Source organism: Spironucleus salmonicida, chromosome 2 (genome assembly GCF_000497125.1).
Source record: "Spironucleus salmonicida strain ATCC 50377 chromosome 2, whole genome shotgun sequence".
NCBI lineage: Eukaryota > Fornicata > Diplomonadida > Hexamitidae > Spironucleus > Spironucleus salmonicida.
In genome coordinates, this window is record NC_090597.1 from 1,686,751 (window position 1) to 1,701,315 (window position 14,565).

The 14,565-nt window shown below is 25.8% G+C and overlaps 7 protein-coding genes across 7 annotated transcripts; 2 read left to right on the forward strand and 5 right to left on the reverse strand. All coding sequences in view use genetic code 6, as the record gives it.

Annotated features, from left to right (window-relative positions):
• Window positions 1-5: 5 nt before the first annotated feature.
• On the reverse strand, window positions 6-2,891 carry SS50377_22123 (uncharacterized protein; the record flags this gene model as incomplete). The annotated part of the gene is made up of 1 exon (XM_067906015.1): window positions 6-2,891. The coding sequence occupies one exon, from the start codon at window positions 2,889-2,891 to the stop codon at window positions 6-8; it is 2,886 nt and encodes a 961-aa protein (XP_067767332.1).
• Window positions 2,892-5,182: 2,291 nt separating this feature from the next.
• Window positions 5,183-5,668, reverse strand: SS50377_22124 (uncharacterized protein; the record flags this gene model as incomplete). Its single annotated transcript, XM_067906016.1, has 1 exon — window positions 5,183-5,668. The coding sequence occupies one exon, from the start codon at window positions 5,666-5,668 to the stop codon at window positions 5,183-5,185; it is 486 nt and encodes a 161-aa protein (XP_067767333.1).
• A 42-nt stretch (window positions 5,669-5,710) lies between these two features.
• On the reverse strand, window positions 5,711-6,385 carry SS50377_22125 (Transmembrane domain-containing protein; the record flags this gene model as incomplete). The annotated part of the gene is made up of 1 exon (XM_067906017.1): window positions 5,711-6,385. One exon carries the CDS (start codon window positions 6,383-6,385, stop codon window positions 5,711-5,713), a length of 675 nt encoding a protein of 224 aa, XP_067767334.1.
• A 234-nt stretch (window positions 6,386-6,619) lies between these two features.
• On the forward strand, window positions 6,620-7,834 carry SS50377_22126 (FeFe-hydrogenase 3; the record flags this gene model as incomplete). Its single annotated transcript, XM_067906018.1, has 1 exon — window positions 6,620-7,834. One exon carries the CDS (start codon window positions 6,620-6,622, stop codon window positions 7,832-7,834), a length of 1,215 nt encoding a protein of 404 aa, XP_067767335.1.
• A 296-nt stretch (window positions 7,835-8,130) lies between these two features.
• Window positions 8,131-10,797, forward strand: SS50377_22127 (uncharacterized protein; the record flags this gene model as incomplete). The annotated part of the gene is made up of 1 exon (XM_067906019.1): window positions 8,131-10,797. One exon carries the CDS (start codon window positions 8,131-8,133, stop codon window positions 10,795-10,797), a length of 2,667 nt encoding a protein of 888 aa, XP_067767336.1.
• Window positions 10,798-10,800: 3 nt separating this feature from the next.
• Window positions 10,801-12,141, reverse strand: SS50377_22128 (NADH oxidase; the record flags this gene model as incomplete). The annotated part of the gene is made up of 1 exon (XM_067906020.1): window positions 10,801-12,141. One exon carries the CDS (start codon window positions 12,139-12,141, stop codon window positions 10,801-10,803), a length of 1,341 nt encoding a protein of 446 aa, XP_067767337.1.
• A 41-nt stretch (window positions 12,142-12,182) lies between these two features.
• Window positions 12,183-14,555, reverse strand: SS50377_22129 (uncharacterized protein; the record flags this gene model as incomplete). Its single annotated transcript, XM_067906021.1, has 1 exon — window positions 12,183-14,555. One exon carries the CDS (start codon window positions 14,553-14,555, stop codon window positions 12,183-12,185), a length of 2,373 nt encoding a protein of 790 aa, XP_067767338.1.
• Between the last annotated feature and the right edge of the window lie 10 nt (window positions 14,556-14,565).

Below are 14,565 nucleotides of genomic sequence, written 5' to 3' on the forward strand. Positions count from 1 at the left end.
TTGGATCATTAAGTAAGCCATTATTCCAACCAGGATAAATCGTATTTAATAAATACTTATACTCTTTCAAATATAAATTTAAACTCATCTTTCGTAAAAAGCTCTTTCTAAATACATAATTAAATAGCTGAAGTCGCTTTTCCTTTTGATTCCGATTAGCAGCAATTGATAATTTTATTCACATAAAATTTTGTTGGTAAAATTAGGTCAATACTCTATAAATATGAAATAACGTCAATAAAATAATCATCTTTATTTTATAAAAATTAAATAAAAGATTTTTCAAAACATATTTCTATAAACTTAGGTTAATTATAATATGATTTAAAACTAAATGCGTCTATAACCTACTGTGCAAATGGGCATTTTAATTATATAAATAAGTCTGTAACTTTTTGAGATGAAGTTAAATTACCTGGTACCAGTTATAACATAGATTTTACTATATCTTTAAATGCCTCAGCTGATGAAGGTATTTTTTAGAAAAATATTGTATGTAATAAATTTATCAAATCAAGTTCAAATTTATTTAGAAGAATAGTTGATAAATTCTCTTTTGAGAGATTAAAATATGAAAAATTATCATCTTTTAAACATTATTAATAAGGTACATAATCATTGATTAAATTAAATTATTCTTATTCTATTAAATTTAAAATATAATTTTATTATTCCTCAGTTAATTGTTCATTTTCATTATATTCCATGAGAGTAGACTAATACGAATATTAAATAACCTATTTCAAAACTTAAAGTAAGATATTATAATTAGACTAATCTTTTAATATAGATAAAAATGAGGTAAAGCTAAGTTATTTTTAAATTAATAAATCTGATACAAATTTTATTAAGAATTAATAATTATCTTTATCCCAGCTATATAATGTGTCAAATGCCCAATCTACAATAGAAGTGAAAAATTGTTAATTATCAACTTTTCTCAATTGCTTTTAGGACTAAAATAAAAACTATTAAATTTTTTACGGGGTTAAATTAATATCTTTATATTTCTTTAAAATATTTAGTAAGTTTTCACTTAATTTATTTGAAACTGATCTTTGCTAAAGAATTTAATTAGCATCTTAAATAATATTTGATCCTGTAAAGAAAAGTAATATACCCTCAAATGATAAGTCATCGTTTTTCCAGCTTTGTATATGTTAAAGTGTAATATTTGTAATGTTAATTTAAGTTTAACTACTCTAAGAGGTGTTATTTCTTTTTATATCTTCACAATTTATATTTATGTTTAAATCTAAAATATTTTTATCTCTAATATGAAAACTTTATACAGCAGAGAACAAGTTATGATCATAGATAAAACGAATAAGACCAAATAGTAATTCAAACTCGTTCATATAATCCAATTCTTAAGTCTACTATTTATACTATAATAAATATCTAATTGCAATTTTTACAGCTTCTAAAATCATGTCTATATAGTTACAATTAGATAATTCATCTTTCCTGAATTATAATAACCAATATTATATATAATCTTATTTAACAGCAATAGATTTTGCTTCATTCCATCTTTTCTCATAATTTTATCTTGATTATTATAAATTTTGAGGTGTTTTCTCTGATTTTTCCTATTTTTAATGTGATAATTAAGTGAAAATCATATTACAAAGTTTAACTAAAGTTTTAGCTGAAATTATTTAATCATTTTATATGTATAAGTAAGCTAAAAACTTCAATGCAAGTTTCATGTGTAAATCTATAATATAACTATTAGTATTTTTTGAAAATTTTGCATCAAGAAGCTTATATGTCACTATTTCTTATTATACCCGACACTTAATCAATAGATTAGATATAAACGCCTTGAAAGTTGTATATTATGTATACTCAAGTACAGATGTCTATATTTACTTATTATTAGAAATACTGATATAAAATAAATTAAATACCTTTGCATAAAACTCCACAAATTTATCCTCAATACAACTTTTCTCATAAATTTCAAAAACTATCATTTCAATTATATCCCATTTCATACTTAATAATTTTTAATTATCTATAATCTCTACAAGTCGTTTTACCAATATATTTTATTCAGAATTGGCAAACTTATTTAATAATGAATTTACCTCTTGCTATAGACTAGTTTCCAAATTACTAATATCACCACGAATTGTCATTTCTGCAATTTCTGGACGATCACCCGCCTTAGAATCTTAATACTTAAAATTATCTGAAATTGATTATTCACAGTAAAATTTTAGCTAAAATGACTCAGGTGGATTGAGATGAGACGGCTTTCGCGTTTCTTCTATTGATAAAACTTTGTTAAAAATATCTCTAAACCCCATCTACTCTGCTATATTGATAACTAACTACTTATTTTTAAGTGGTTATATATCTTTAGATTAACTCGCTTCTCGTGGCTTTGAAGACTCTCGATATCTTCTAAATGGCGTGTAATCATGAGATTAAGAGGATGGTAACTTAGATTCTATTTTCAATGCTTCTTAAGTTTCTTAAATAATTTTAGGTTCGCATGGTTATGGCTTAAAAGAAATTTTAGGTACGGAGTATAATGTAGCTTATGACTATATCGGTATCAATATATTTGAATTAACTTCAGGTTATTATACACATTCTTTTGGAGCACTTCTCAAAATAAGTCTCTCTTTATTACTAATAGTTTATTTATTGTCTATATAAGCATTTTCATTAGATGTGTTACCATCAGGTAATTGTTATTAATCTATAGAAGAGGTAGTACTTAAGGTAGAATCATTAGGAGCTCCAGAAAGTTCAAATTTTTTAAGTGCAAAATTGTCCTATTTTATTGATGCATTTATTTCATAAGTTGCTTCTTTAACAACGGATGTATCCTATATTATGTTCTCAGTAGGTTAATCTCTGAAAGTATATTTAGACATTACAAAAGGAAAGTTTACAAACTAATACATCACTATTTCGTATATAATAAATCATAATTTTAGCTTTTAGAAAAACTCATCTACGTTTTCTATATACCAACTTACTTTTTTATCATACTAGCATAAGCATTAATGATATATTTAAGACACAACTATATCAATAATTACTGTTAATGAACAATCTGCAATTATAATTTACCATATATCAAAAATATCTTTAATTAATACACTTCTAGTAAATAATGACACTATTTATTCAACACAATATAGTAGAGGTATATCAATATCCAATTAATTAATACAATTTCTAAATTTTTTCTCCTTCTTATTAACAGAAGCGCAAAACAATTTTTTAATTATCTAAAATTAATTATTAATCTAAGATGAATTCACACTAAAAAATTATATATTAGCCTATAATCTTTAAATAAATCTCATTGATAACTAGGCAACATCGGCTAAAAAATCAATAAAATTAGTTTAATCAATAATACTTCCCTAAGCTATAACAGAATCTAATACTAAATTTAAGAATATAGCTACTACATCACAGTAACCTTATTAGTAATGTTTTAAAAAATGGGTAATAGCCTAAGTAACTTTAAATATAAGAACACAGTCCAACATATAATCTATTTAAATATGTTGATTAAATAAGATTTAGTTTAAAAACTGCATATCTTCTGAGATAAAATATAAAAGATCTAAGTTTTAAAATTAAGCAGATGATTATTTGTTTAATTAACAAGGTAAATTTTTAGTTCTGGGGACGTCTTAAGATAATTTTTTAATTGCATCTTAGTATGATTTTTTATTATTAAATATTAATTGAGATAAACTAAAATATTCTATAAATATAATACTTTCTGTCTAATCAAAACAGAGAATATTTCTAAATTCTTTAAGAACCTAATAAGGATTAGCGATAGAAGTGGGATTCTAATAATATGCAAATGATGTGTTCTTTTTGATATTTTTTACAGTATTGCTACTATGAATATCTTAGTTATAAATAAATTTTAAATTATCAATTTTCATAGTTAATCCTGGATTAATTATATTAAGATAAACAACCTATTATTTATTAATTTTCATACCATTATTTTAATTGGATAGTGAAAATACTAAATAATTCTCTGAACACTCATTGACTTCAAAAATATTTAACTTCATTGTCTCCATTTAAGATTAACATAGATATATACATATATGTACAATATAATTGTAGTTTTAATATTTTATAATTATTACATTAATTAAATAAATAATTAATATTTTTTCTCAATGACATTTCATTTGCTTTTAACCAAACGTCCCTCTTTATAAATTATATCACCTAAAACCTAACTATATTTTTTTTTCAATAATATCGTCCATTCTTGTTTTCTATTAAAGATATCTGATTAAAATAAAATATAACATTTTCGCTTTCAATATTATTTATGCAGACTTTTCAGAAATTTCTGATCTGATAATTCTACTAACTGAAAGTAATTATAAAATTATTATACCTCCTATGTTTGCATCCTTACCACATTCATCCTGACTAAAATTACTCAAAATTCGTGATGACCTTAAATCCAGGTAATCAGCCTATAATAAGTTAAAATCCACATATGGTTGTTCTACATCAATATTTACTATAATTAATATTGGAAATAATATAAGTAAGATCAGAGAGTTATAATTTCTTGTGAGGAAAGCCCACAAGACGGTTATGCTAAAAGAATTCCATAATGATACAGAGACGCATATTTGTTCTTTGTCTTTTGGAAATTAAGTTTTCGGTTTCGAATTTTAAGTGATACTTTTATTGGCTCATATACAGACTTTTTTCAATTTCAAGACCTTGATATCTCATAATTATCCTAAACTTCGTATTATCCAATTTAAGAGAAAAATTATTAAAAAAAGGAATTTCTCGTTTCTAGAAAATTAATAAAAATTTACGTAGTATATTATCAATAATTAAACTGATAAGGTAGATTGATATATTGTAGGAGTTAACTGGTTCTAGCGATTGTATAGTTAATACAAACTAGTTTAAATGCTAAATAATGAGCCCCTGACAAACAGTTATTAAAAATATTTATTAGAAATTCGTTACGAAGAATTACAGATCAAATATATAGAGAAAGTCAATATAAATTATTAAGAATTAGATACTTAAAATTAATGAATGTGTTAATTTAAAATATTTCCGATATTGAAAAAAAGAAAATCTAAGCTTTATAAAAAATATAAAAAATAGTTCAAATATTGTAATTTCATAGTGATATATAAAATTTACGTCATTTTATTGCATCATATTTTAGTTTTATTACTTCTACTTATAACTCCTATAATATTTGATTGAGAATAAGAATATCATCTATATTATTAATGATTTACAGTGTCTCGTAATGTTCATCTAAGTATTATAATTAATTTATTGTGCTCTAAATTTCAGAGTTTTCTTTTTCTAATTACTCCATCACATAATTTGCTTATTTATTCCTTACTTCTGTTCTAGTTACCCTCATATTTGTTTTAATAAGTGGATTGTTGTCAGGTGTTTTATTTTCCTATCCTTAAAATGATTAGCTTGATAAACACTCAACAATCTATGGTTTGGTATCTTACTAAGGATCCTGATTTAATCTACTTTTAAGCTATACATCTGTTAAATTAAATTAAGGCTAAATACTTACTTTTTATTTATTAATATCACAAGATCTAGAAAATAAAGGTTATGCGGTCATAGGAATTGTTATAGTTTCGTTTTATATATTTTGCATTTTCAGCAAAAATATTTATAATATATAATCATATTAATTCAATCATTCTATTAATGATTTAATAAAAGATTCTAAATGTAATAGACTCTGTTATACGGTATCATATATTATAATATAACCATTAATATTATACTACAATTTTAGCCCTAACATTATGCAATCTAAAGAAGTAATGATTATTTCAGTTAAATCACCTTATGTAAAATCAGTTATTATAAGAATAATCAATGGGCGAACTAACACATTTAAATTAAATGTTGCCTTACATTAAGATAAAGCAAAAAGAATTATTGGGCGGCCAAGCTGAGACAATATAAAAGTTAGTTTCTCTGAGTATGAAGCCTTTGACCTCATGCTCTTGCTCTTACGCAAGGAATCTGAAACTGAAAAATATAATATCACATACGGTGAAATAATATTGTATAAATGATAATTAGTAATTTCTGTAAACTAAACAATCAGATGTGCTACAATAATTGGCGGGTAATTAAGGCCTATAACAGGTGATAATAATTCTTATCCCACTAATAACTAGTAAAATATTTTATTTGAGGATAGGAATAGTATAGTCACAATAATTGAAGACATATTTGATATATTATACTTAGAACAAAACTTTAACGGTATCGACAATATGAAAATAAATCCTATTAAATCCGTTATAAAATAAGATATTGATGTTTGTTTAGACTTTGCAATGAAAGATGATATTGACATTAATCAATTATTTATATAAAATATTTATTATATATATTTAATTTATATTTTTAAAATAAAATTTAGCAAAGAATAAACTAAGTTGAACTAATTATTATATCAACAGAAACAACTTTCTTATAATTAATATATTATTAATTATGAATATATCAAGTTACAGTAAATAATTTTTGTTTATTTGGTTTTATTGTAAACCTTCTGTTTAACATCTACTTTTACCCTACATAACTTTTAATGCCACCTAATCACAATCAAACTGCTATTACTATTTCAAATGGAGTTAGTTTTAATGAATCACGATGCATTGGTTGTAATTAATGTGTTATTGCATGTAATGAATAAGCAATAGATGTATTTATTAAAAATGACAAAAAACTTTTCCCACCTAAATTTAAGTAGTAAAATTTTGAAAACTCAGGTTGTATATAATGTGGAATGTGTGTATTAGCATGTCCTGTAAATGCAATGTAACCTACAAAGCAATGTATAAATGATGAATCTATTTTTCTTGTGGCACCATCTTCTCGTGTAGTGTTAGCAGAACATGTAAATATTCCTGGAAATTTATGCGATACATATATTATAAGCGTTTTAAAGTAATTAAATGCAAATAAAATATATGATGTCAATATTGGAGCGGATCTTACAACTATAATAGATGCTAAAGAATATTTACATCTTAAATAAGAAGGACTTCTGCCACTTTTTTCATCATGTTGTCCAGCATGGGTAAATTATTGTGAACTATTTCATTCATAGTTGATACCAAAAGTATCAACAGCTAAATCATGTGTAGAAATGCTATCAAGTCTGATCGAAGAGTAAAATATCGTTTAAGTCATGCCATGTATAGCTAAAAAAGATGAAATAAAAAGAAAGTGTCTTGATAGCAAATGTAAGTGTGTTTTAACAGTTAATGAATTGTCCCAAATAATTACTCAAAATAATATAACAGTAAATTTAGAAGTTGAATAATAATATGATTAACCATTTAATACTGCCAGTGGTGGAGCCAGTATATTTGGTAAAAGTGGTGGCGTTGCAGAGACAATCGTAAGGTAGTTAGCATACTGGTAGAATGTTAGTTATAAACTAATAAATTCTGTAATCTTATACTCTTTTAAAAAATAGTAATTATTGAAAAATATTTACCTCATTGGTGACTAGAATTTTTGTGCCCTTATTGCATCTGGTGGAAGTGCTATGCAGAAAGCCATTTAATTTATATAATCTGAACAGGAAGAGATTGATTTTGTGGAGATGATGGCATGCCCTGGTGGATGTATGGGTGGTGGAGGCACATTTAAGACAAGTTCACTTTTATTAAGAAAATAAATGATGGAAGACAAAGATAAATAAAATATAATTAAGGTTGCAAGTTAAAATTTATCTATTATTGAATATGTTGATAAGGATATACTAAAAACAAATTTCAGCTGTAGAAAATGATTCAAATTTATGATCAAATTATAATAATTACAAATATCAAATATATTAAATTTTTCTAATATAAAATTAATTGTAAGATTAATGAATAATAACTATAATAATTTATTTGATACTAATAGAATAAAATCCTGCGTAATTTTTAAATTAAATATATTATTACAGTAGGATAATATCTAAATCTATCTTTAGATACGCGAAAAGTGTCAAAATATATGTTAAGTATATAATTAAAGTTGCATTCACAAACTAAATAATATATTATATATCTTAATATTTGATGATTTTTCCTTCCTTAAATGCTTGAAAAACTATTTAGGGATATAATATAAGCTAATTCATCAGAATAATATGAAATTGTTTCATAATAAATATAAAATGAGATGATTACAGATTAGTTTCCATTATAATGCGTTTAAATAATAGATATTAATTCTAGCAATGAAATCACATTATTAGCATAAACACAGTTTAAAAATTGGGTAAAAATATTCTTACATCCAAAGAGTATTGACGTAAAGTAATAGATATTATCGATGTCTACTAAAATTCTAGTCAATTCATTGTCTGCCTAATAATTTTAAGTTAATTATGAAACTTTTTGCATATGTTTAGACAATTTACCACTTATTGATTCAATGAATTACATTAATAGTTTAATGTAATCTTTAACTCAAGACCAATTTTATGCAGGATGTTTCATTGTTTAAGCTGCATGTCGTAGAAATAGAAATTCAATTAAAGCACGAGATTTATTTAAGTAGCTATTTACCGAAAGATTATTTCCTGTTATTTATTTTGTTGTTGATACGTTTTAATAGCACGACTAATTTATAGTTAAATGTGTTTTAAATTCATATAATGCATCTTTGGCGAATATACTTTAAGAACATATGAACCACTTAAATTTTTTTATCTAAAAGCTGAATACTTTATATCTGGCAGAAGATTAGTACAAATAGTAAGTTTTAGAAATTTTACTGTCTTATTTTATTAATTATAAAAAAATTAATAATTATGATCAAGTAACCAAATAAAAATATTAAGAATTTTTGAGCTAATATTAAGTTAAAATGCTTCCATAAATATAGTTTGTATTAAAATAATTAGAAAATTACACCATATTTACTCCACATTAGATTGGGTCACTAATTAAAATTTTAAGATTTTCTTTTGAATGTAATGTAGATATACCAGAAGAACTATAACTTTAGCTATTTAATTTTATATTATTTTTAATTAAAATGTAGTACCAAGAACTAGTTTCTAGTAATCAGTAAGTTGATTCGCTATTATCTTTACCAATATACTAACTACACTAATTAGCATAAACATTTGATAGTTAAATATTTACGCCGTTAAATGCTGAATATTTTTATGCAGCTTCAAATGTTACTTTATCTATTAACTCACTTATTGATGAATTAGCTAGATTTTTAGGAGTTTATTTTAACTTTATTAGAAAAGATAGTTTAGAAGATGTCTTAACAAATCTATTTTAATCATTACCTACCGCAGAAGATAATGATTTTTATGGAACTACTATTGCTATAGCATAAATTTTACGAAGAATGGCTTTAAATAGCACAGAATAAGATTAAAAATTTATCAATTATACAATTGAAATTATGAATTATTATAGCACATTAATAGAAGATAAATCATAGAAATCTTGGATAGCATTATGGTTAATTAATGCAGTTATTAATGATGTTACAAAATATTAAGATTATATTTAGCTTACCAGTGAATTGACAAACAGAGCTGTCTCACACGTTTAAAACTGTAGTTCAATTGGATAATTCTTCCTACTTCTAGTTTTCATTAAATAAAGACTAAATTCCCTTCGAGCGAATTAGGCAGCATATAACAAAACTCATTTTCTTGATGAAAATGTTTTCCCAACACTATGCAATCTCCTTATTCATGTAAGCAATTCATTTCCATTCTATACCGAAATTTATGATTCTTTAGTCACAGCAACAGAATTATTAATAAAAACACACCCGGAATATATTTCTTAGCATTTTTCACGGGTTTTTAAAAACCTGTTCACCAACGACAAAATAAGAATTGATTAAATTTGTGATCTACTAGAGCTTTTTTGCACCGTTTTTGTAATTAGAGAAGCGGAAATTGATGTTGAAACGTACATTCTAGTCGCAACAGCTATACAATAACTTCTTACGTATCTAACGCAAATTTTTTAAAATGAACACATATAAAACCTCGAGACAGCCTCCAATGCAATTTCTGCATTATGCGCAAATGTTGAAACATCAGAATTACGGGAAGAAATGCAACCATAATTCAGTGAAATCCTGAATTTGTTAGTTATAATAACACTAAACAAAGGCGACTGGGTAACTAACTATACAATTTCAGGAATTCTTTCTCTAGTTGATGTTTTCACAGTTTGGGAAGCTTAAGACCAAGTTTTTAGAATTATCAGCCAATTCGAGATTCCTAAAACATTCCATTGCTTCAGGTTTTGCATGATTTTTGCAGCCGCACATTCTTTTGCAAATTCAGAAACACTTCCATGGATCCAATAAAATTTGCTTCAATTAGTTGATTTGACACTATGTGATGTTAGAATTGAGTTTTTTGCTATAGGAATAGTTTATTTACTGCTAAAAATAGGGTTTCAGGAAGTGCAAAAATATGCTTAAATTCTTGCATTTACCGTTTCAAATCGATATGATTTTGTTAGTGCCTTCTATTGCTTTTAGGGAGGAAAAGTAGCATAGATTGCAACCTTGCGGAATTAGAATCTTATATAAGAAGCAAGAGAGTTAGCAGGTGATGATCAAATTATTGAACTTTATTAGTTATTAGAGCAGTAGGGGTTGGTTATGTATAAAGTTCGAGAAATAGATGATGCTATGGATATAGATGAATTATAGAGTAGGGTTGAACGAATTTAGCTTTTAAGCCAGGAGATAATTAAAAGTTTTGATGAATGAAAATCACTGTATTTCTTCTTAACCTTCATTTCTTATTTTATATTGCTCAAATGGTGGAAGGCCAATGGTTGCCATGCATGCTAAATTGATCATGTGCCACGGTTTTCCAAAATACGGCTAGAAGAAGAAATCCATAACCAACATTTACTCAATTTTGAGGTTTCTCTGAATCGCTAGAGACAGTGCATTTATATAGCTCGAAATATCATGTTTCGAGAATATCTACGAACCGTAAATTGCTCGTGATTCCTCATCATAGGTCAATTACATTGAAACCACTTCGAAAGAAGGCATAAACTCGGCCCTATGGTTATCACTTATTTTCACTCTTTTAGCAGAAGGTGCTGACAGTATATGCAGTGGATTACCAGTTGCACAAAAATAATATCCAAATAAGTTAAGACACTTAGTATTTTAAGTACCCTACATTGGCAGTGGTTTTCCCAAAATCGTACAAGCACATGAAATAGCAGATTTTGATGCCAATTAAGCAGATGGGGCGAAAATATCCTATTTTATGAGGTTTGAATAGACTGTTGCACAGTCTCCAATGGCGTAAATCTTTGGAACTGAAGTACACTAAGTTTTATCTACTATAATTGCCCCTTCATCATTTCGTTTTACTATATCCTTAAGAAAATCAACATTAGGCGTAATACCTGTACAATTTATATAACAATCTACCTCGTACTTTTCTTTAGTAGTGATAATTTCCACATGATTCTGAACATCAACTATTTTTGTGACCTTCTAGTTCAATACAACTTCCACCTTATTGATTTTAAGTAACTTCTCAATTTGATTTGAAAACTCTATATCAAAATTTGACGTACACAGCTTTTCTTTATCGGTAATTAACAAAGTCTTCACTTTTCTCTCTGCAAAAGCTGATGCAATTTCAACCCCTGAAATTCCGCCTCCAATAATTGCAACAGATTATTGCTCGAAATTTTATAATTTTTATAACCCTTCAACTGTATTAAAAGGAATAAATCGTTGTGAATCAAAGGTATGAGTGTTTTTAGTACCAGTAGCAATGACTAAATAATCGTAAGGTAAATTACAATCATTGGTTGCTATAAGTTTAGCCTCTTAATTTATAGAGATAATACATGTTTTAAGAAGAATTTTTATATTTTACTCTTCAACTATTTATTTAGTGGTGAAGAATGTTTAACTAAGCTCACATTACTTGGAGATGAGTGACTATGCAGATGAAGTCTGTTTGGCTATATAAGATGAAGACTCTATAATAGTAATATCTAAATTTTTATCATTTGCTATTAAAGTCAATGCACAGGTTACTCCTGATACCGAACCTCCAATAATAATAACTCGTTTCATTTAATTCCACTATAATATAGTAATACTAAATATATTATATTTCATTCATTCTATAAAAAACCTGTATTCAGATCTACAGGTAACAACATTGCTTTACTTAATTCATTGAACAGTTTTGCCGTTTTTGAGTAAACAAAAACCTCTAGTGGAAGATGATCCCGGACATTTTCAAAAATAATACATAACTCTTTATATGTAATAAAGTATTCAAATTTAAGGAATGCTTAAAATAGCATTAAAGCCAAATAGACTCCTTCTTAATAATAGCAATTTGCATTTGTATTAAATTACTATTTTACAAGAGTATTTAGCATTGAGTGATATTCAAAATGCCCTACTTAATTAATAAATAGCACGTTATTACTGTTGTTATCTGTTCTAACAGAGAATTGCACTAAATGAAAATTCATTGCATCTTTTTCTGAATAGATAATTCCTGGTTAAAATATCATACTAAGAACTGATATGAGTTCTAATTTGGTTGTAGTAAAGTATTCTTACTACAGCTTTTCATCGTTAAAGAAATCGAATTTTAATTATTCAGAGTTAAGCAAAGTAACCAGTAATTTAATTAGCTAGAATAATATACTCTAAACTTCCACAAACAAAAAATTGCTATCCTTAAATGCTAAATCAAATTTTGAAAATGAGTGTATGTATGATTATGGGGAAAGTAAAATCTATGCAATTTATGAAACCAGAGAAGAAAATAATATAAAAATTTATTCTTCTTATATACAATCAGTAAAATTTGGAAATCCTAAGAATATCTGTAGTATTTATAAAACAGAAGAAACTGAAGAAAAATGATCAAATACATATGCATATTCTTAGCTAAATGATTAATCCTACTATGTTTATAAGCATACCTTTATTATCTTTTCATCTGGTAAAATTGGATACTATAACTTGTTTATTAAGCATAGAATAAGCTAGTCTATAGTAACTAATGAGTTAATCTTAGGAGACAAACAAAATTCTAAAAATATTTTCATGTTATTAAAATGAGTTACTGATTCATGCATTTGTTTAAAAGAAAGATGAAGAATTTTTAAATATATTGGTTCATTTATTAATCCAGGAATTGAATAAACTGATTTAGATAATTAACTAACCGGATTATCATCAAACACGATTACTCTCTCATAAGAATTAATGTCTAAACTACTCCTTTCCTTATACATAATATCTTAATTGTAAAATAGTGCATACAATGTTGTAAGAATCAGAAGTTAGGCTAACTATTATTACACTAACACAACTTCTTATTGACTTGCATGCTATTACATTTAAATTATTTAACAAAAATCAATAGATTCTGATTGAAAATTAATAAGGTTTACACATAGGTTAAAAATTATACTTTCTTGATTAACTCCATTTTGAATAATTTTAACACTTTGGATAAATGAGTGTTGAACAAACTATGTGGCTACGTTAAATTATGGTTACCAAATTATAATTGACAGTTTTTTAATATCATGACTGCTTTTATTGGATATTTTGTTTTATAAATACTAGCGCCTTCGTCTCTCAGAAGACTCAAATTTCTGTTATATTAACGCTCTTAGTGATTCTTATTATTCCTCTCGTTTCTTTTTAAGAATATCAACCTTATTTGATACAGTTTAAGCTTACATTTAAACTTATTAAATTTTAGTTTATTTAATTTATTCAGCTTTTTCTAATCTCTGATCGAGTTCTTTTTTATATCTATAGTCTATCTCAGGTCTGAGATATTAACGTTATCTCAATTATTTACAATTAACTTCATCATCATTGTTACTGGAGAGACTTGAAAGCTCACAACTCTCATCGTAATCTAAAATACCATTTTTAGGAGAATCTAGAAGTCTGTCATTGAGAAATTATTAAAAAGGTGATTTTGGTGTAGAAAATAGTTTCTTATTAGATTTTGTTGGTGTCCTAGGCATACTAGGCTAAGATTTTGGAGATTCAGGTATAATATCATTCTGTAGCTATTTTTTAGGCAAACCAGGTGGGAAATTAAGAAAGGTTTCCTCTTAATTACTTCTTTACGTACAATTGCATTAATCATTTGAAATCCCACTGAAGTCACTTTAGTTTATAGAAAATATCATGGGTTGTTAAAAAGTTCCAGTCAGAGACTTGGAGGTGTTAAATTTGATTTCAAATGCATCAGATTATTTAGCCAATTGACCAAAAGAGTCAATTTCTTATTATGAATATGATATTACTTAGTCAGACTAATATTTGATGATAAAATCCATTAAAATATTATATGTTGCTGTTTTTCCATCACTTATGTACTTCTATTATTAAATTTCTTAACATTATGTATTTGAATAATATAATTTATTGATATCTTCAATTAACTGTATACATCTTGCCTGAATTGATTCAGAAAAAGAGCATAAAATTGAGTCATTCATTTCACTTATT